At 63.2% G+C, this 20,099-nt stretch overlaps 2 protein-coding genes across 10 annotated transcripts in view; one reads left to right on the top strand and one right to left on the bottom strand.

The window, feature by feature from the left end:
• Positions 1-5,146: 5,146 nt before the first annotated feature.
• LOC114670390 (uncharacterized) lies at positions 5,147-9,717 on the bottom strand. The gene is made up of 2 exons (XM_077950986.1): positions 9,300-9,717; positions 5,147-8,412 (listed from the first exon to the last, which is right to left on the bottom strand). The coding sequence occupies exons 1-2, from the start codon at positions 9,466-9,468 to the stop codon at positions 8,180-8,182; spliced, it is 402 nt and encodes a 133-aa protein (XP_077807112.1). The 5' UTR covers positions 9,469-9,717; the 3' UTR covers positions 5,147-8,179.
• The window catches only part of TBX1 (T-box transcription factor 1), a 26,866-nt gene continuing 16,129 nt past the window's right edge, over positions 9,363-20,099 (top strand). Inside the window, exons 1-9 of one of the 9 annotated variants that reach the window (XM_077950872.1) lie at positions 9,363-9,405; positions 12,167-12,286; positions 13,526-13,904; positions 15,790-15,891; positions 16,686-16,857; positions 17,485-17,640; positions 18,276-18,343; positions 18,420-18,520; positions 18,909-19,863. In XM_077950872.1, coding sequence (XP_077806998.1) covers positions 12,253-12,286; positions 13,526-13,904; positions 15,790-15,891; positions 16,686-16,857; positions 17,485-17,640; positions 18,276-18,343; positions 18,420-18,520; positions 18,909-19,390 — 1,494 coding nt within the window. In that variant the 5' untranslated portion in view covers positions 9,363-9,405; positions 12,167-12,252 and the 3' untranslated portion in view covers positions 19,391-19,863. Of the gene's footprint in view, positions 9,406-9,749; positions 9,767-11,355; positions 11,603-11,979; positions 12,287-13,388; positions 13,905-15,789; positions 15,892-16,685; positions 16,858-17,484; positions 17,641-18,218; positions 18,344-18,419; positions 18,521-18,908; positions 19,864-20,099 lie in introns of those variants that run through there. The other 8 variants (XM_077950870.1, XM_077950871.1, XM_077950869.1 and 5 more) reach the window with 8 other exon arrangements.

Here is a 20,099-nt window from a genome sequence, read left to right as displayed (position 1 = left end):
CACCTCCCAGGGAAGAAGCCCAGACCCAGCCCAGCCTGCGTGGGCCCTGCTGGGGGGCCTGGGCCATGGAGGTCCCCAGCCCCATGTTTCAGGGGACTGCAGCCCAGTCAGCCCAGACTGCAGAGGTGTGAGGAGGGGGCTCTTGCCCTTGGCAACTAGCAGGAGCCGAGGAGGTGCCTGGGAGACCCTATCCTCACAGATGCTGCCATCCTGGCACATCCCCACCTGCAGCGGGGACCTGGACACCTCATGGCACCAGTGGGAGCTGAAGGCTCCAGGGACTGATGTGCTGGGCCTCAGTCCCCATGGGTCCCCGCCACGGGAGTGTCTCAGAGTGGGATGAGGAGTCTGTGTCCGTGCCTGGGCCGAGGCCTGGACGGGCCCCACCCCCGGCCCACACATGATGGGCGGTCGTCCGTCAGCACAGCCAGCCCCTCTGGCCATCCATCACCAGCCAGCGGCCACAGGAGGAATGGCCTGTTTGTTTTGCCAGCTCCATGTCGCTCCCTGGGGCGGGGGCTGGAGGAAATGGCCATTTTCTGCCTGGGCGGGCGGGTGGACAGCAGGGGCGGGCAGGGCACCAGGGGTAGGGATGTGGCAGGACCCTGGCTCATCCCGGCCCTGCATAGATGCCCACAGCCTTGCCCTGTTCTGTGCCTCAGTCTCCCCTCTGGCATCAGGGTGAGTGACACTGTGATTTTCTGACTCTTCCCATAGCAGCTCTCTCCAGCTGGGTCACTCACCCCTGCCCCTTGCCACTGGGTAGGGTGGGCTCAGGTGTCAGCTGCCACCAGGTGGGGGGTCCCCCTATCTGAAATCCAAGATGCTTGATGCTGGCTGTTCTTATAAACCATGCGGGGAGGCTCTGGGGCTAGGTCCAGGCCATAGGCCAACTGTTGATTGGGGTTGGGGTGGGGGCTGTCAGGAGGTCTGAAAGGGCCTGGGCACCGATTTGGAGACTTCCAGTCTTAAGATCAGAGCAGGGGACAGTTGGGGCCAAATTAAACAGGTAGTAGCACGTGTAGAATGAAAGGGGGTGACATCCTGTACCAAGAGGCTGGTGTCCAGACCCCGGGACAGTGTCCTCAGCACCTGCACAATGACCCTCGCTGCGTCCAGGATATGATGTAGAGGTGTGCGTATATGTGTGTATAGGTATACATGGCACGTATAATTTGCTGACACCACGCTAGGGCCCTCTACAATCATTTTATCACTTCTCACCACACCTACAAGGCTCCGGGGAGTCAAACTGGGATATGTCTTTTACCACTGCAGCCTCAGACCTCTGCCCTGGTCCTTGATCCAGAACACAGTCACCCCACACTCCCCTGATCCTGGGCTAGCAAGGAGGGTTGTGGAGGAGGCAAGCAAGCTCCACAGTCTGCAGCATTGAGGCCGGGGCAGAGACACTGAGTGTCTGAAGGCACCTCCATCCCCAGGAAGCAAAGCCAGATACCCAATTCTGCAGTCAGAAAAAAGCCCTTTAAATTCCGTCCCTGCAGCCCCGTGTCCCACCACCCTCAGGGGAGAAGGGTCGCCTCACTCTCCCGGGGGCACTGTGTTTGCTTACTTTCCAGGCAGCTCTGATGTTGCATAGCTCTTTTTCATTTAGGAACAGTGACTTCCTTCCCAAAATTTCTTCCCTTAGACCTGGGCTGCTTCCTCTGACCCTGCACAGCCCCGCAGACGTTTGCAGGGTATCAACCTATTTTATCTCCCTAACCTAAAGCATATTCTGTCCTGAATTAAGACTCTGGCTGGTTGTAGCCAACTTTAGGAAAGAACTTAATTACAAAAATTCACTCTAAGTGTGGGAGTGACTAAGACGTATCATGTCTTGAATGTGCAGAGACGGCTGGGAGGGGGGTTAGTGACATTGAGGCCACATGAGGGACTCTCCTGAACACCAAGTTGAAGGGTTCTGGAGTTGGGAGGCTAGTGAACTAGTCCCACCAGTGCAGGGCTGACGGCCTTGTGTCCAGAGACCCCCAAGCCCAGCCTGTTCCTTGAGCCCAGGGCTGCCGTGCATCTGCCCAGCCTCTAGCTCACGAGGGCTGGCTTAGCGGGATTCACGTGCCACCCCCTCGGTGACATCTGAGACCATGCACGTCTTGGTTGCGCCTTGTTGCTCCCTGCTGCTCTACACATGTGACCGGCTGGTCTTTTTGGGGGTTACCTTCCCTGGCCCCCAAAGCCCTGGTGACCCTGAGCCTGACCCAGAGGGAACAATGACACAACAGCAAATGCCCTGGGGCGAGTACCACCCTGACAGCCCCAAGGAACAGACATAATCAGCAGAGTGCAGGGCCCAGCAGGTGCAAGGGGAGCAGGCTGGCTTATCTGGAGGTGGGGACAGGGCACAGGGCCGGGAGGGAGGGGACAGGTGGCCAAGGGCTCTGTCAACATGGGAGCCACATGGGGGTGCGGATGGGCACTGCAGGGAGGGGCCCTGGTCATGGGGTCCACAGGAGAGCCAAGCCAGCCCAGAGGATCCAGGGATGGCCCAGGTGCTCCTGCCCCACCTGTTCCAGGCCAGCTCTGTCGTGGGGACTGCGTTGGCTTCTCCAGGCTGGGATCTCCACTGCAGTGGGTACCTTGGACACTCAGACCAACCCCAGGGCCTGGGAGTTCCTGGCGAAGCCCGAGACAGCCCAGTGCCCGTCCACACCCCCACCCAGGATGGGGTGGCCGCTGGGTCACTTGGTCCTGGCAAACATGCTGGATGGAGAAGCTGGACTGGCTTTAGGGCACCGGCGAAAGCTCACATCCATCTGTCTGTCCACCCAGCACAGCTGGTGCCAATCTCCCACTTAGCAGGATGGGGCAGCCGGCACCTCCATACTGCGCATGCCCCTCCCGTCTCCCAGGACGTCCACACTGGAGCCACATGTGTCCTGGACCCATACCCCCCGCACTGTCCCTCTGTTCCCTGAGCTGGGCTGGTAGGGAAAGCTGAGGGGTCCAGGGATGGCCAGGGTCTCCTCCCTCCCCACTGCACCCCCAGCCTCATTGGCATTACCTCAGAGCAGACAACAGCTTAGTGGGGACCCAAGTGAGGGGGCATCAGTGGCCCAGGCCCTGCCCAGTCACTCAGGCAGTTAAGAGAGCAGGAAGGGCCCAGATGACACCCCCCCAGACACATGCCAGCCCCTCCTGGCGACAGAAATCATCCCAGTAAAGGCAGATGAGGCCAAGCGAAAAGGGGTGGGTGGAAGAACCAGCTCCGAGTCTCAGCCCACAGACACTCATCGGCCCGGTAGGCAGGGGTTCCTGGCGGCCTCAGGCTGTCAGGCCCGGCCCCCTCCCGCAGCTGTCTCCAGCTCCCACCTCCCCCGCCCACCCCCCAGGACTCCTATTTCACTGAGGAGATTAAGACCACCTGGCGAGAACCCCTCCCATCCCTCCCCTCTCCCCAACCCTCCCTCCTAACCCTTGAGGTGCCCTCCTGGCCCCGGCCCGCCTCTCCCACCCCCACGTTCCTCCACAGCAGCCTCCACGCCCTGCCCTGCCCTGCCACGGGCCTGAGGATGTCACCACCCGCTGTGATGGCCACCTCGGGTCACCTCCCCTCAGCCCATACCCTGGCCTAGCCCCCACCCTGAGCCTCCAGTCCCTCCAATCCTCACCCTCCATGTCCCCCAGCCCTGCATCGGTACAGGCATCGTCACCAGCCACGGCAGTGGATCCCGTCTACCTCCCACCCGGCCACTCCAGACCCAAATTCAGCACTGACTGCAGCCTCCTGCCATCCTTACTGGGTCTCAGGAGGGAACCGGGGCAGCCAGGTGCTCTCTGGGACTGTAGGCTCTGAGCCCGGTCCCTGCTCAGGTCCAGCAGCCAGTGGGCCAGGGGGTGCTCAGCTGAGGCCCCCCACTCCATCCAGCCTGCCGTGGGGCAGCCGGCCTGGCCTGATGCTGGCTCAGACAGACCCATGAGGAATCTGAGCTCTGAAAACCGCAGCTCTGAGCTTGCCTGTTTGTTTGCTTTTGAGAAATTCCAACCTGGTTCAGCAGAGCCTTGGAGGAGGGAAGGGATTTGTCAGGGCTGGGGTGGGGCTGGGGCAGGCATATGGATGTGGGGAAACCAAGGCTGAATCTGGGCATATGGACCCAGTGAGGAAGCCAGAGGAGGGTGCCTAACTGGGCCTCCTGGGGGGTCCAGCTTGGATGCCCCCTCCCCAAATCTCACGCCAGGCCTGGAGTCTCCACAGGGGCTATGGAGGCAACAGCCCTCCTACTCACAGTGCTGGGAGGATCTGCGGGGCTGGGAGGGGCCCAAGGAGGCCCGGCAGCAACAATGGTGACATCAACAGGGGAGCTGCAATTGAGGGCCCACATGGGATGGCTCCATCCACCCATGGGGCCTGCAGCATTCTCCCCACTTCTCAGACAACATCGCTAAGGCTTGTAGAGGCCAGGGCGTGTTCCCAGACACAGAGCCCTGAAGGGTGAGTCTCGCTCCTGGACCCAGCTCCTGAGACTGGGTGACATCACCACCCTGGCTCCTCCCTGCGCAGAAGGGTCCAGAGTACAGGGGTCCTGCCGAAGGAGTCCTGTTCTCCTTTGAAATGAAATATTCCCAGCCTTCTCACCAGCTCCTTCCTCTGGGTAGGTGGGAGACCAGACAGGGTTGGCAGCCCCCAGCCCTGCATTGCCACCCCTACCAGGGAAAGTTGCCTGTGCTCCCAACTTCTCCAGGCCCCGATCCCCCTCTGCCTGTGGGCTTGGGGATCCTCCACAGGTCTCAGCAAAGGAGTTCCCATGCTAGAGCTTCGCCCACTGGGGACACTCCCCAAAGCCTGCCCCAGCCTGGGCAGCCCACCTGCCTTTGGCCCCAGGTCTGTGAGGGCTCCTCAGGTCAGCCCCCACAGGCACAGGGGGAGATACGAGCAGGGTCTGCCCAGAGCAGTGGGCAGCGAGGCTCGAATGCAGCCTGGGTCCCTAGCAGGGACAATCCAACAGCCTTGGGGACTCGGCCAGGGAGCAGAGTGGACAGAGAGGCACAGCGTGTGGGGCCAGTCCTCCCCTGCACTGAGATGGGATTTCCACACAGTCTCTCCCAGCAGTCACCCAGCAGTCACTGTCACAGTGACAGTATGGACCCCTTGAATCAATTGAGCATTTAATGAAAACTGCAAGTGTGATATATTTGATTACTTTAAATGCTTAGAGCATCTTTAAAGAGAGATACGACATATCCAATGTTTATGGGGGCATGGCCTCGTTAGGACCCATTAACAAAGGTGCTGAGGTCACCGGCTTAGCTGTCATTCCTCATTGCCTCTGGCCTTGTCCCCAGAGCCTTCCTTCTCAGAGCTTCCCGGGGCTCATTCACCACCAAGCAGGATTCAGGGTTGGGGTCTGAGCATGGAAAGTGGCCTCCCAGGGAGCTCCACCCAGAAGGTTCCCTGTAGAGCGATCTTGTCTTGAGAGTCTCTTCCAGTATCAATGTCCAAGGAAGCAGCCTGGCCTGTCAGACACCATCATCGAGTACATCCCCTTCACGAATGACCCAGCAGGAGAGGCCTGAAATATTGCACTCCTCCTTCGTCACGCAGCAGCAAGCTTCCACAGTGCTTCGCCCAACTCAAGTCAACCCAAGGTGCATGTGAGCATCATCATTATTACAGAAGGGTTACAGCGGTCACTGTGAGTGACAAGCCTGCACATGTGTGTGCCTGTAGGTATGTCTGCTACACATGCCGGTGTGTGCACACTCTCCCACACTGGTGTCTGTGTTGGTGTTTGCTATGTGCATGTGTGTGTCCATGCTCACGTGTGTCTGTGTATGTACAGAGGTGCATGCATGCCCCTACTCACGTTTGTGTACATGGAGAGTGCCCATGCTCACGTGTCTGCAGGTGTACAGTGTGCGTGTGTGCGTCTGGGCCCAGTCCATGTGTCTGCATGCAGTGTGCCTGTGTGTGCCCATGCTCACTTCTGTGTGTCCGTTGTGTGCATGTGGACACATGTACCCACGGTCAAATATTGATATGCTCACATGTGTAGGCATATGTGCCCACACTCCCATGTATGTGTGCCTGAGTAGGAACATGGTGTGAACACACACATGCACTCATGCCCATGCTCGTGAGTGTGTGTGCACGTGGTGGTGTGGGTCCTTGAACATGGGCAAGTGGGAGCTATTGTCCAGTCAGGGTTACTTGCTGCCCAGAGGAACTGGAGGGGCGTGTCTGCACGTGTCCATCTTCTGGCCACTCACCCTCAGCCAACACTCCTCCAGGGTCTTTTGGGACAAGTCCCTTCCCCTGGCAAGTGTGGCTCCCCCTGCTGGGGCCACAGAGGGGAAGGGGGCTAGCAGGGACTGGTTCCTCAGCTAGCCCCCCAGGCTGAGATCCAGCCACCTCAGCAGCCTGCATACAGGTCATCCAGGGTCTCAGAACCTCACCTCTGCCTAGCTGCACCTGGGGTGGAGGGGCTAGTGTGGCCAGGAGATGGACAGACAGATGGACAGCCAGCTCCCCATGTGGCTGGGTCCTCCCACCAAGTGGGCAGCTAAATCAACAGCCTCAGAAATTGGAGAGGGATCCAGGGCTGGGCTGTCCATCAGTCTGTCTGTTTGTTTGTTTGTTCTGGAGTTGTGGGAACTTCCAGTCTGCAGGGAGTCCTGGTGCCTGGTGAGGTCGGGGGACAGAGGGTGCCATCACCCATCCGGCCCAGCCATCCCTCTCATCATCTCCCCACATCTGTCCTCCTGGGAACTTGGCCCAGAACACTGCACCCATAATTGCAGGGGGACAGCTAGGCCTGGTGACAGGAGGTTGGGGGTCAGCTGTATGCGGCTGGCTGTGCAGACCCTGACCTGTCCCCTCCCAGCTGGGAGGAGGCTAGTGTCACAGGGCTGTGTGCCTCCCTGTCCAGTCTTCTCTCCACCCGTTACCCCCTCCTATGTCTGCCTCTTTTAGGGTCTCGCTGTTCTCTTTGTCCATCCTGTAGTCATTTGTCCCCTAGGGTCCAGGCACTAGGACTCTGAAGTGGATCAGACCCTGCTCTGGGACCAGGGAGCAGGTGGCGTTGGGGCCTAGGAAGAGTCCCAGGGAATGCCCTTTGCGGGGTGAGAGGGCCACATCTCCTATCATCCTGTCCAGTGTCCTCCCAGCCACAAGGTGTGCACACCAGGCTGTGTCTAACTCCCAGGCCTTTGCCAGCTATGTGGTCAGCTGCCTGACCAGGCTCACAGGGACACCGCCTCCAAGCCCTGGGCCCCTTCCTGGGAACCTGGCTGCAGGCCTGGAGCTCCTGGGCAGGGTTCCTGTCTGCTGTCTGGCACACCCCGCAGAGCTTGGAACCAGCCACAGTAACCCACCACCCTAGCAGTTTGAGTAAAGGCCCAATGCCGAGGACACGTGGGGATGGGCTTGGTGGGGACGGGCTTGGTGGGGACTTCCGTGTCAGGAGGCGGGCACTAGGGAGGAGAGGAGCCCAGGGAGGGCAAGGTCAAGGAGCAGTGGGACCACCTAAGCCACAGGTTGGGGAGGACTCCCATGGAGACCCCAGGCTGGGTAACAGGAACAGCCTCCTTCCTCATCGTAGGCAGTGTCTGCGGTGGCACAGGAGATCTGGCAGTGGACCCAAACGTGCCCTGCCCTGGCAGGCAGGGTAGGAAACTGCTTCTGTCTCCAGCCCTCCCTGGACTCCCTGGAGGCAGACCTGGCCCCCATTCTGGCTCTGGCTTGGGCCACTCCACTCCAGGAGTCCCCACAGCCCCCCAGTTCTAACTCAGCACCCTCCCCAGGGGCTGTAAGCCCACTGCCTATGCACTGGGGCGGACAGCACTCCTGCCAGTGCCTCCGCATGCAGGACTGAATGTCCGACCCCGGTTTTGATGCAGACCGCCGAGCCCGTGCCTGCTCCCGCTCCTGCTCCTGCTCCTCCCCCGCTATCCCTGCCCGAGGTTCTTCTCCCCACTCCGCGGCTCTGAGGCTGGGATGTGACTAAGGATCCGCGGCCACAGGTCAGCGGCCCCGTGGGCAACCCTGGCATGTGGCCCCACCAGCCTGCCTCCCAGGTTTGGGGTCTTGGCTCGTCCACGCCCACTAGGGTCACCCGCAGTGTCGCGTTTGCCAGTGTTGTGGGCCAAGCACTTTCGTGGGATAGAGGGACGATTGGGGAGCGCCAAGGCTGCTGTGTTGGCGCCTGTGGCAGAGGGCTGGGAGTCAAGAGGTGGGAGTGGAGCCGGGAGGAGAGGGCAGAGCCTCTGGGCGCGCGGGCCTGTCCCGGCTCCGGCGAAGTTTGGGCCCCCAGCTGCCTGCCCTTCTCTGGGGCCCTGGGGCGGAGCGACTGATGGCGGCAGGGAGGATGGTGAGGGCAGCTCCTGGCGGTGGGCTTTCCTCGAGACCCCCGAGGCGGTGTCCAAGCAGGCGCTGTAAGCAATTCCAGGCGGTCCATCCTGAAACGAATTAGCAGGGTCAAGTAAAGCCCGGCTCCTCAGTGCTTCCCTTTGCACGGTGGGGGTTGCGGGGGAGCCGGATTCTGCTCTCTCTCTGAGGCCTAGAGGAGGAGTCCCCAGCGGACTTGGAACCTCCGACCGGTCCCTTCTTTGTGTATATTTGCCCCAAGTGGTCTGGGACCAATGCTGGGAGCGCAACTTGCCTGGAAAACCCAGCTCAGCCCAAAGATCCTGGTATACTGTCTGCCCACCAGGGACGCACGGGGGCTGCAGGAGGGTGTGCGGCAACCCAGCTGCACTCAGAATTCTGAGCGGTGGGGAGGTACTGTGCCTTTATGGACAGGAGGTGGGGAAGGGGGTCCTGCTGGGTGGGCCTGACGGAGCCTGTCTGGAGGCTCCCCTGAGGGAGCCACGTGTGCCCAGGGGAGGTGGAACTGGGCGGACAGATGGGCGGCCACAATTCTCCAGAGGCAGCCTACCTGCGCTGGGGAAAACACTTCTGGAATTAGGGCTTGCTTCACCCACAAGTACGAAGACGGGGGTGGGGGGCCAGTCTCAGCACACTAGACTCCCTTGGGGCAGCGCTGAGGTGCAGCCCAGACAGCAAAGGCCGCCGCGTATCCTGGGTCCCATCCATCCCTCCAGCCTCCTGCACTCAGCCAAACCTCTGCTCCCCACCCCTTACCTACCCCCCGCGACTGGAAGCCAAGCTTCGGTTTTCCGGGCTGTAAAATGGTATCATAGCTCCCACCTCGCACCCTGCTCTGGGAGAAATGGGGGTCTTGTCTTCACTGTTCATGGCATGCAGAGCAGACGTCTCAGCCCAGGCCCTAGCCTTGCATCGAGCCCCGAGGAATCAGACCCGGCGACCCTCACCCGCGCCTCACCTTCCTGATCCACGCAAGGGAGCTCCCAGTCAGGCCTCCTATCGCGCGGCAGTGGAGGTGCGGCCGGCAGGGGGAGCGAGGAGGAAGGGAACCGCGGCCGGGCCAGGTGAGGGTGGAACACTTGCCGCGGGCCGTGCCGAGGCGCTGCGTTCGCGTGCGAAACCCGCATGTGCGGGGCTAGGGCCACCCGACCGGTGCTCTCCCTCCGGGCTGCGGGAGGGCACGGCGGGTGGGGTGGTGGCAGGTGAAGAGGGAGGATGGGTGGCGGGACCGCGGAGCGCAGCGGGGTGGTGCCCTAGGCGGGAGGGAGTATCGGAGGAGCCCTATCTCGCTGGGCGGTGGAGGCGGCGGCTCCGGCTGGAGGCTCAGACGGCCTCGCGCTTCGAGGGCTTCCGGGCCCCTTTAGCCGAGGGCTCCCGAGGGTCCCAGCGTTGAGCAGCGGTGTCTGGGGGTCCGAAATCGAGCGAGTGAGTATAGGCAGCCGGCGGGGCAGGGTCGGCGACGGAGCTGGGCTGGGTGGGGCCCCTCACCTCTTCCCGTCGCCCTTCTGGTTGACCAGGGTTTCCTCCACCCTGACGGCCTCTTCTCTGCTGTGTGGCGCTGGCCGCCCCCGCCTGCCTTCAGGTCCTGCTCAGGCACTAAGGGGTTAATGGGGGCTGGAAGGACTCTGCTCCTCCCTATATACCTCAGGCGCAGAGGTCTGGGGACCTCTAGACCGATCCTTGAGGGGCTGACCCAGAGTCTCCAGGAGGCCCCAGGGTTTTTCACTTTCACTTCTCCGTCCTCAGTGTTCGCCTCACCCACAGGCCCCACATCTGGCCACTGCCCTGAGGTGTGTGCAGATGTGCACAGCACACAAGCTTGGGCACACCCACAGGCTGGGGCACATGCAGGAGTCCCACCCCCATGCCCCCACCGACCAACCCAGGCCTCTCTGGGTGCAGACCGCCAACATAGGCATGTCTCCTGCAACACTACCAAATCTGTGGCCACCAGCATCCTTCCCACCTGCCTCCAGCAAGACTGTCGCTTCCCGCAGGAGCGGCTCCTAGGGGCAATGACTGGTCCTGCTCAGAGAAGAGGGAAAGGGGCCTGGAACCAACTGGTCCATCCCCACACAGCACTCCTCACTGGACCTGTCCCTGGGTCCCCTCAGTGACACTGAGAGACACAAGTCATTGTCACTGTCATGGCCCAGAATGACTACTCAGGGCAAGAGAAATGCACTGGGGACAGCTTCCCTTTTCTGACATGGCCCACAAAGCTCCAGCTGCAGGTGGCAGGGGCTGCGAGGGGCAGGACCTGGGGCACCCCATACAGGCAGTGACACACACCACATCCCAGACAGGCAGCACTATTCGTATACTCACCCGCTGTGGCCCTGGACTCACATGCATTCCTGGACCTCAGTCCCAGGGCCAGCCTCCCTACTGGCACCCAGTCCCCCAGCCCCAGTTACCGGGCCTTCCCAGTTCCCAGCCAGCATCCTCTGCAGCCCAGGGTCTGAGGCCCTGAGATCCTAAAAAATCTGGGAGAGGCTGCCTGCCTCTCACTTGCATCCCAAGCACACGAAAGTGAAGGCTACACTTGATGAGGTTGTATACAGACAGGCCTTGCAAACCGTGGCCCTGACCACCAGCACTAGCTCCAGCAAGGCACAGAGATTCCAGGGTTGACACCCAGCTGGAGAGACCCTGGACAGGAAAGCCATGGGTGCGCTGAACTGGTCAGAGGAGACCCCGGATACAGTAGGTGGGGGAACGCACAGGCCAAGTCAGGCCTTGGCGTATGGGATGCCTGGGCCTAGAAACCAGGCTGAGGGGCGGGCCTTGGCCTCACTCTGCCCAGCCTGGTCGCGCCACAGAGCTTCTCCCGGAAGGCAGGCTGGCTGCTGGGTGCCGAGGGGCAGCATCAGATCCAGTGGCCTGAAGTTCTCCAACATGTCCCCGTGTCCTCGGCTCCCTCGGCTGGCCAGGCCCCGCCCCCGGCCCTCCCTGCACCCGGCCGGTGCGCAGGGAGGTCGGAGGAGCGGGCACTGCCCACCCTCCGGATGTATAAGCGTCCTGGCCAGAGGCGGGCGGTGCGCGCAAGTGCGCGTGACGCTTGGGCTCCTGGGCTGCGCAGCCTGGGCAGCGTCCCTCCGCTGGGGTCTCCAGCGACGATAGTGAGCCAACTTCAGGGGGCTGTTGGGCATTTACTGGGTTGGGTCCTATCCTGTTGCGCCGAGGAACAGAGGACGCTGTGGCCCTGGGGCTCCTGCCAGTGGCCGGTGTGAGAGCCCAAGCTGCCCTCTCCTCACCCAGGTGCAGGGGCAGCCAGGGAGGAGGTGGAGGCGGGAGGGGCCAAGGGCAGGGGCAGGGCTGGGCCCCGGCAGCCACTGGGTGCTTCATGGGTGCCCTGCCACCTCGGGCTAGGGCTGGGTGCTGCTGGTATAGACACCTCTCCTCGGGGGGCTGTAGAAACTGATGGTGGCTTCGCTGTACAGAGGAAAGCCGTGCCTTTGCAGGAGCAACGGGATGTTCAAGGGGCGTTGGTCATGGAGGTCCCTGGGAACGGACGAAAGGGGCAGGGAGCTTGGAAAGCAGGAGGGCCCTGTACTTCCAGGGTGCTCCACCCGTTTGGGCCCCTCGGCTGCTACCAACCCCAAGTGGGGGGCCCATGACGCCATAATCCTCTGGGCCAAGGGCCCCCGGCTGTGAGTGGCACCACAGGCCCCCGCCCCCGGGCTTCGTGGGCTGGGCTGGGCGCGGTGAGGCTGGGCACACGCAGTGGAAGGCGGCGCCGGCCAGGCCGCCGGGCGCCTATGGACGCGCGGAGCCCGCTGTCTCCCCGGGCCAGTGCGTTCAGCATCGCCTCTCTCGTTGCAGCCCAGGCAGCGGAGCGCACCGCCCACCAGGGCTCGGGGTCCTCCGACCGGGTGAAGCTTCGCTGGCTGCCAGGGTCCCCGACCGGGATGCACTTCAGCACGGTCACCAGAGACATGGAAGGTGAGCCTCTAGGCCGTGTCTACACTGGCCCGCCCGCCAGACCCCCTGCCTCAGCTGCTATGGGGCCCGCGTGAAGAGTAGGTGGAGGAAGCTCTTGGTAGGGTGGGCTCCAGGCTTCTGGCTGCGGCTCTGGGGCAGAGAGGAAGAGCTAGCATCCCGCCCAAAGCCTGTCCCCTCACCAGCCTGGGGGCCCAGCTTTGGAGATGGGCACGCAGGTAAACACAGGCCCGGAAGAGGGCAAGTGAGGCTGGGAAGAAGAGCAGAGGTGGCCGTGAGCTTGGAGAGAGGGGAGGAAAGTTAGTAAGAGAGGAGAGTGCAGAAGAGTTTCACAGAAGGAGAGAAAGCCGCGAGGAAGCCGAGGAGACGAAATTGAGCAAAGGGGAGAAAACACAAAAAACCCGAAGAAGAAGGTAGGAGAGAAACAGAAAGACACGAAAAGGCAATAAAAAGCAAGAGCGAAAGAGAAGAGAGGAAATGAAGGGAAAATTTAAGACAGAAAGCAAAGTCATAAAAAAGAAAAAAAGGAAAGACTTTAGTTTTTTTTCTTTTTGAAAAAAAAAAAACACAAAAAACAAAGAACATACAGAAATAAGAGGAAAGGCGCCGACTAAAAGAAAGACAAAGAATGATTAAAAATAAAGTGAAAAGGAAGGCGAGGATGGAGAAAAACGGGAAGAGGCGGAAAGTAACAGAAATAAAGAGAAACTACTGAGATAGGGGAAGAAGGAAAGATGATCGGGAGGGAAAATTTAAATGAGGACGACAAAGGTAAAATAACAAATTAGGAAAAGAACGTCTGGGAGAGAGAGAGGAGAAACGCACGCGGGCGGGCGGCAGAGCGAGGGCCGGCCGAAGGGCCCGGCGCATCGGTGAGCCGGTCCGGGCGGTCGGGGGGCCCCGGGCCGAGCGAGCCGCGGCGGGCGGGCTGGGGGCCGGGGAGGGGGAAGGGGCGGGGGAGGGGCGAGGGCCGGGGGAGGGAGCGAGGCCATTGTCTCGGCGCGGGGGTGGGGGGGCGCGGGGCGGGGCGGGGCGGGGCGCCTCCTCGGGGCCGGCCTGCGGTGTGGGGCTGCGCGGCCCGGGGCGCACGCAGCGCGGCGCCCGCCACTCGGCCTGCGGCGCGGGGCAGCGCTCAGCTCGGTGGCGGGGGCGGCGGCGGCGGCGGCGGCGGCCCGCGGGTCATGATCTCCGCCGTGTCCAGCCCGTGGCTCACGCAGCTCTCGCACTTCTGCGACGTTGCAGCCTTCACGGCCAGCAGCCTGAGCAGCCTGGGGGCCGCGGGGGGCTTCCCGGGCGCCGCGTCGCCCGGCGCCGACCCGTACGGCCCGCGCGAGCCCCCGCCGCCGCCGCCGCCGCCGCGTTACGACCCGTGCGCCGCCGCCGCCCCCGGCGCCCCGGGCCCGCCGCCGCCGCACGCCTACCCGTTTGCGCCGGCCGCCGGGGCCGCCACCAGCGCTGCCGCCGAGCCCGAGGGCCCCGGGGCCAGCTGCGCGGCCGCAGCCAAGGCGCCGGTGAAGAAGAACGCGAAGGTGGCCGGTGTGAGCGTGCAGCTGGAGATGAAGGCACTGTGGGACGAGTTCAACCAGCTGGGCACCGAGATGATCGTCACCAAGGCCGGCAGGTCAGGGCGCCCCTCCCCACGCCGCGACCCTCCCCACGTGCTGCAGCCAGGGCCGCGGGCCTCCGCCGGATCCGCGCGAGCGGGGCCGAAAGCCGGGTCGGGGGCGCGGCCCGGCCACCTGCGGGCCCCTCTGGGCCCCGCTGCCTCCCTCGCTGTCCGCCGTCCCGGCTCCGGCGACAGCCGCCCGGCGCTCCCCTCCTAACACTCACCTATCCTCCGCCGGGGCGGGAGGAGACGGCGCGGGCCACACGGAAACCGGCGAGGAGCCCCGCGGGACTCGCCCGCCCGCCCCGCCGGCGGCCCCAGGACGCCGCGCGGCCCAGAAACCGGCCCAGCTTGGAACGCACCCGGCTGGGGACAGGCAGCGGCGTCCAGGGGACCTCGCCGCCGGGCCAACTCCTAGTAAATCCCACCTCAAGGAAACGCTAGTTCGGTTCTGGAGTTCAGTCTATGCGGGGAAGATAATAGAGCAGCAGCCAGGCAGCTCTCTGAACACTTTCAGGAGAAGATTGCCCTTAAAAACAGCGTGCACTGTTCCGTGGAAGTTGCTACCCAGTTTCCTTCAGCCTAGATCCCCATAGTTGTGAGGCCTGGCTCTGTAGCCAGCGGCCCGTCACCTTCCAACCGGCCTGTATTTGTTTTAAAGACCAAGAGAGAAGGGGAACAAGTTTTGCAGATGCACCCGATTTGACCATTAGACAAAGGCGGGTGCCGGGCTGTGTCTAAATGTACACACCAGCTCGGAGTTCGAACAGCCAAGGGGAGCTCAGGGCCTGTTTGCAAAGCCTTCTTGTAGTTTCTGTTTCCCTGCTGCCCGCGTCCTTCCTGAGGAACCTGGGCCTGTGCTCCGCTCCAGCTCTGTGGGTTTTTTTCCAGGCCCTCCTTGCTGTCCCCAGGCACACAGGCCCTCCTGAGGACAGCGGCAGCACAGCCTCTGGCTCAGGCCAGCCCGGCAAGGGCCTTGTCCGTGCTGGGCTTCACCTGGGAACCTACGTTCAGAGGCTTCTGCAGGGAGTTGCTTGTGAGGGGAGGCAGTGGGGAGGGCAAGTGAGGGCCAATCCTTGTGTTGTCCTGAAGGGCCCCACGGCCACTACTCCTGCGCCATCATGTGGGGGCTGCCCATGGCCTACACCCGTCCAGGTACCACAGAATGTCCTTTCAAGAGCCCTGATCGGTTACTGAGCCAGGGTCCAAAGCGGGGGAGATTTGAGGAATGGGAAAGACATAAGCTGCGTCCACCCTGGGTAGCCGCGTCTTGGGGTTATGTGTCTTAAGGGGAGCAGAAGCTTGCCTGTGCCCTGAGGAAGGTGGGGAGACTCTTTCATGGGGCCATGATAGAGTGGGGCCCTGAGTGTCAGGGGAGTGAGGGCTCTGGGCCCTCGCCTCACTGAGGGGATTGGGTAACAGCCGAAGACCCAGCTAAAAGGGCAGTGAGTACGCCTTGAAATCACATGGGACTACCCGGTTTCACTTTGTTGGAGCCGGGAGCTGTTTTCATCAATTTGGGGAGGCTCTGCTAAGGGCACATGTTAGGCACCCTGCTGCCGGCCGAATCTGGGACCAAGAGGCCAAAAAGTCAGCAAGGGCAAGGTCGGCTTTATGCAGTCCAAGGTTGCCGAAGGTGGGGTCTCCAGCGCTGGGCCTGCCATTTCTGTGTCCAGGAACGGCCCAGGAAGCTCCACTGCTGTGCCGAGCTCCCAGTTGAGTAGGGGCCTGCTCAGATTAGAGCAGCTAAACCAGGAGAGATGGAGCCCAAGGGTTGGGATGACACAGCAGCCCCCAGAGGCTGGAGGGAAGGGCCAAGCAGAGGGGCTGCTAGCCCCAGGCAGGTTAAGGGGGGCTGCCTTCCACCAGCTGGGGTGACCGGAGGCCTCATCACCCCCAGGCGGATGTTCCCCACCTTCCAAGTGAAGCTCTTCGGCATGGATCCCATGGCCGACTATATGCTGCTTATGGACTTCGTGCCGGTGGATGATAAGCGCTACCGGTGAGCGAGCGGTTGTGAGCGTAAGGGACCTGGGAGGGCACCCTGGAAAGTGGCAGGTCTCTGCCTGGTGACCCAACTCCAAGGGTCGTCTGCACCATGAAACTCTTCAGGCACCTGCGATGCTGCCCGATCAACCCGCTCCCTCCTCCACTCCCATCTGACCCCAGACCGACAATCCCACTCCATGTGCTCTCAGAACCCGCCTCTGGGAGCCCCTTGAGCCGCAGGCTGCAGACAGCTCTTGCGCCCCTGGGCTGGTGTGGCCCTAGGGTGGTCACTCAAGTACCCAGCCCCGGACTTCTTAAAGTCTCTGTCTCCCAGGAGGCCGGCCTGAGTGCCTAGTTCCCTTCCCCCATCCCCAGGGAACTCTGGGTCCTGGAGCTGGGCCGGAAAGGTGGGGTGGCCGGGAGAGATTATGCAGGGCGGGCCTCAGCTGCCTGGACAATTAACAGCAATTAATAAAGAGAATGAGCACTGCCCTGTGCCTGAGGCCCGGCAAGACCAAGTGTGGGCTCCCACCGCAGCGGCACCGGGCCGGAGGACCCGCATCCAGCGAAATGAGATGGTGGGAGCGCTCAGTGCCCCACGGGGTGTCCAGTTCCTTAATTGTTTTGAGTGTTGGGGTGGGTGGAAGTTCTCTGTTTAGTCCATAGGCCCCCTCGGAAAAGCTCCCAGCATGTGTGGCAGCAGAGGGTTCAATCTCACAGGCGGGGAAACTTCTCAGGCATTTTTAGGGGAGTCAAGGCCCTCTGGGTTCACCTCCACATGCACAACCCTGCTCCGTGCCGCTCCAGGTACGCCTTCCACAGCTCCTCTTGGCTGGTGGCAGGGAAGGCTGACCCTGCCACGCCAGGCCGCGTGCACTACCACCCCGACTCGCCTGCCAAGGGCGCACAGTGGATGAAGCAAATCGTGTCCTTCGACAAGCTCAAGCTGACCAACAACCTACTGGACGACAACGGCCACGTGAGCGACCGCCTCCCCAGGCTCCCGGTGTCCCACAAGCAAGGCCTCGTGTCCCCAGGCACCCGCCTGTCCCTAAGAGGCCTGTAGAGTCCCCAGGCCCTCGGCTGTCTCCAGGAGGCTCTGGGCTGCCCCTGAGGAGGCCCTTTAGAGTCCCTACGAGGCCAGAGGCTGAGGCAGAGCTTGAGCAGCACTGGCGTGCCGATGGGGAGAGCAGCCTCTGGTCAGGGGTCACACAGCCTAGTGGACCTGGGCCCTGGGAGAGGGGTCGCCCTCCTTCTCTCACCCCACTCCTGATTTTATGCGGGAACCTTTTTTAATGGAAAGGATGGGGCCGTGCAAGGGGGCTGGGGAAAGGCTTTATGGAGTCCAGGGCGGCGAGGCCGCTGGGCAGGCACCACAGAACCTAAACCCAGATCTTTTGCCGCTTGGAGCTCATTCCTGGCAGTTGCCAGTGGGTCACAGCCTCCTCTTGGCCCAGTGACCCAGCCTCATCTTGGAATTAAGGGTTTTGCCCAACTTATCCAGGAAACTCATTGCCAACTCAGACCTCAGCCCGTTTCCTGGCTCCCACCCCAGATCCTCAGCCCAGCCCCACCACTAGAGCTGATTCCCCACCTTGTCTTCCAGATTATTCTGAATTCCATGCACAGATACCAGCCCCGCTTCCACGTCGTCTATGTGGACCCGCGCAAAGATAGCGAGAAATATGCCGAGGAGAACTTTAAAACCTTTGTGTTTGAGGAGACGCGATTCACGGCGGTCACTGCCTACCAGAACCATCGGGTGAGGGCCTGCGGGGAGGACCTGAGCAGATTCAATGCCTCTGGGGAAGCGGGTGTAATTTTCAGTTGCCGTTTGGGGACAGTAGGTTCGCTTAGACCTGCAGGCTGTGGTCCCAGTGGAGCCCAACCCAACTGGAGCCCCACTCCCAAGGGCCTCAAGCAGCCCCCTCCCTCCAGAGGCTGGCTGGCCCAGCCTCCTATCAGCTTGACCTCCAGCGGCAACTGTCCTGAAAGTTTGTTTTCCGAACCATTCCGGAAACTCCCCATCAGGGGCCTGATCTGAGGTGTACCCAGATTCCTAGGGAACCCGCTCTGTTCCCTCCGCCCCGCCCCGCGCTGCACAGGGAGGGGGGCGGTGACCACATTCCCGTCCCAGTCAGGGGCATAGGGTCTCCATCCCCATCCACTTGGGGGACACCAGAGAGGGGTTCCCTAGTGAGAGAGGAGGTTCCTCAGACCCCCGCCCCCTGCAGGAGGGAGCACCAGCTCCGTAGAGGAGAGGCAGATGTGGGCTGCTGCTTGTCGGGGCAGCAGAGAGGCCCTTGGTGCTCTTCTAACACTCCCCTATCCTCCGCCGAGGTCGGGTGGCCCAGGCTGCAGGGCTCCAGCGGCTTGCTCTCACCCACCTCCCTGCAGATCACGCAGCTCAAGATTGCCAGCAATCCCTTCGCCAAAGGCTTCCGGGACTGCGACCCTGAGGACTGGTGAGTGTCCTCCCCAGAGAGAGTGAGCGCTGGGCGCCTGGTGCAGGCGCCGCCCTGACCCGCCTCCCGCCCACAGGCCCCGGAACCACCGGCCCGGCGCGCTGCCGCTCATGAGCGCCTTCGCGCGCTCGCGGAACCCCGTGGCCTCCCCGACGCAGCCCAGCGGCGCGGAGAAAGGTAGGGCCGGGGTCGTGGGATCCGGGTCCCGGCCCTGTGCGCGCTCTTCCCCGGGCCGGCGGCCTCGCCCGACCTCGCCTGCGCCCCCGGGGCGCTCCAGGCTTTCGCGCCGGTTGCACAACTGCAGCGGCGGCGGGCAAGCGCGCACTCGCCCGCCCGGCCCGACGGCTGCGCCCCGCCCGCCGCCGCCGCCGCCGCCGGCAGAGGGGCGCGGGCCCCGGGGAGGGTTCGGGGCGCCCGCGGTGCGGGGTCTCGGGCACGCTCGCACCGACTGGTCGGGAACACCGAGGGCGGCCGAGCGCTTTCTCCCCGCCAGGGCCTCGAGTGGGGCGTCGGAGCTCCTTGGCGGCCACGGCCGGCCGCGCTTACTCCTCGGCCCTCTCCGCAGACGCGGCTGAGGCCCGGCGAGAATTCGAGCGCGACGCGGGCGGGCCGGCAGTACTCGGGGACCCGGCGCACCCTCCGCAACTGCTGGCCCGGGTGCTAAGCCCCTCGCTGCCCGGGGCCGGCGGCGCCGGCGGCCTAGTCCCGCTGCCCGGCGCGCCCGGAGGCCGGCCCAGTCCCCCGCACCCCGAGCTGCGCCTGGAGGCGCCCGGCGCATCGGAACCGCTGCACCACCACCCCTACAAGTATCCGGCTGCCGCCTACGATCACTACCTCGGGGCCAAGAGCCGGCCGGCGCCCTACCCGCTGCCCGGCCTGCGCAGCCACGGCTACCATCCGCACGCTCACCCGCACCACCACCACCACCACCCCGTGAGTCCGGCTGCCGCCGCCGCCGCCGCTGCTGCCGCCGCCGCCGCGGCTGCCAACATGTACTCGTCGGCCGGAGCCGCGCCGCCCGGCTCCTACGACTACTGCCCCAGATAACGCGGGCCCCGCCCCGCCGCGCCCCCGCCCCGGCCCCGCACAGCCCCGAGGTTCGCGGGGCCCGACCCCCCTGCCCCAAGGGCCAGCAAGAAATATGTTTCCTCAGTCCCAGGGGCCACCTCGGGTCTCCCCTTCCCCAGCCTCGAAGCCATGGGGGCCCCCTCGCCACCCCCCAGCCCCTTGGGCTATCGAAGTATCCCGGTTCCCCAGTCCCTGGAGCCACCGCGGGTCCTTCCCCGGCCCCGAGGGCCACGGGGTCCCCGCCCGCCAGTGCCAAAGCGCCCGGTCGCAGGCGGAAGGAAGTGATATTTATTGTTCTCCCCGAGACCGCGTCGCCCGCAGCCCGGCCGGCAGTTGCAGTGTAGACAACCCGAGAGCCCCGCCTGCAGGCGGTGTAGATACGTGTAGATATTGTAGATACTGTAGATACCGCGCCGGCGCCGACTTGATAAACGGTTTCGCCTCTTTTGGAAGCCGCCTGCGTGTCCATTTATTTGCGCCCAGTTAGATCGCGTTGGGAATCTTCGGGACAGCGAGCCCAGGGTGGCTCGGGGCCCTCAGGGCCTCCCCATCCCCAATCCCTGCAGACTAGGTCGGTCCGGGTCCCACTGCGCCCTGTCCGCCACGCCCCCTGCCCTCTCCCCGCCCCAAAGGGGCTCCCACTGCCCCTCCCCTCTCCGAGGCCCCTCCTGCCAGGCCTGTGCACTCC

The sequence above is a fragment of the Macaca mulatta genome, chromosome 10 (genome assembly GCF_049350105.2).
Source record: "Macaca mulatta isolate MMU2019108-1 chromosome 10, T2T-MMU8v2.0, whole genome shotgun sequence".
Lineage (NCBI taxonomy): Eukaryota > Metazoa > Chordata > Mammalia > Primates > Cercopithecidae > Macaca > Macaca mulatta.
This window is presented reverse-complemented; position numbering and strand designations above follow the sequence as displayed.

Coding starts and splice junctions, on each gene's coding strand:
- LOC114670390 (XM_077950986.1), bottom strand. CDS start 9,468: ATGCGGGTTTCGCACGCGAACGCAGCGCCTCGGCACGGCCCGCGGCAA. Junction 8,413..9,299: donor CCCTTGCGTGGATCAGGAAG/GTGAGGCGCGGG, acceptor AATTCGTTTCAG/GATGGACCGCCTGGAATTGC.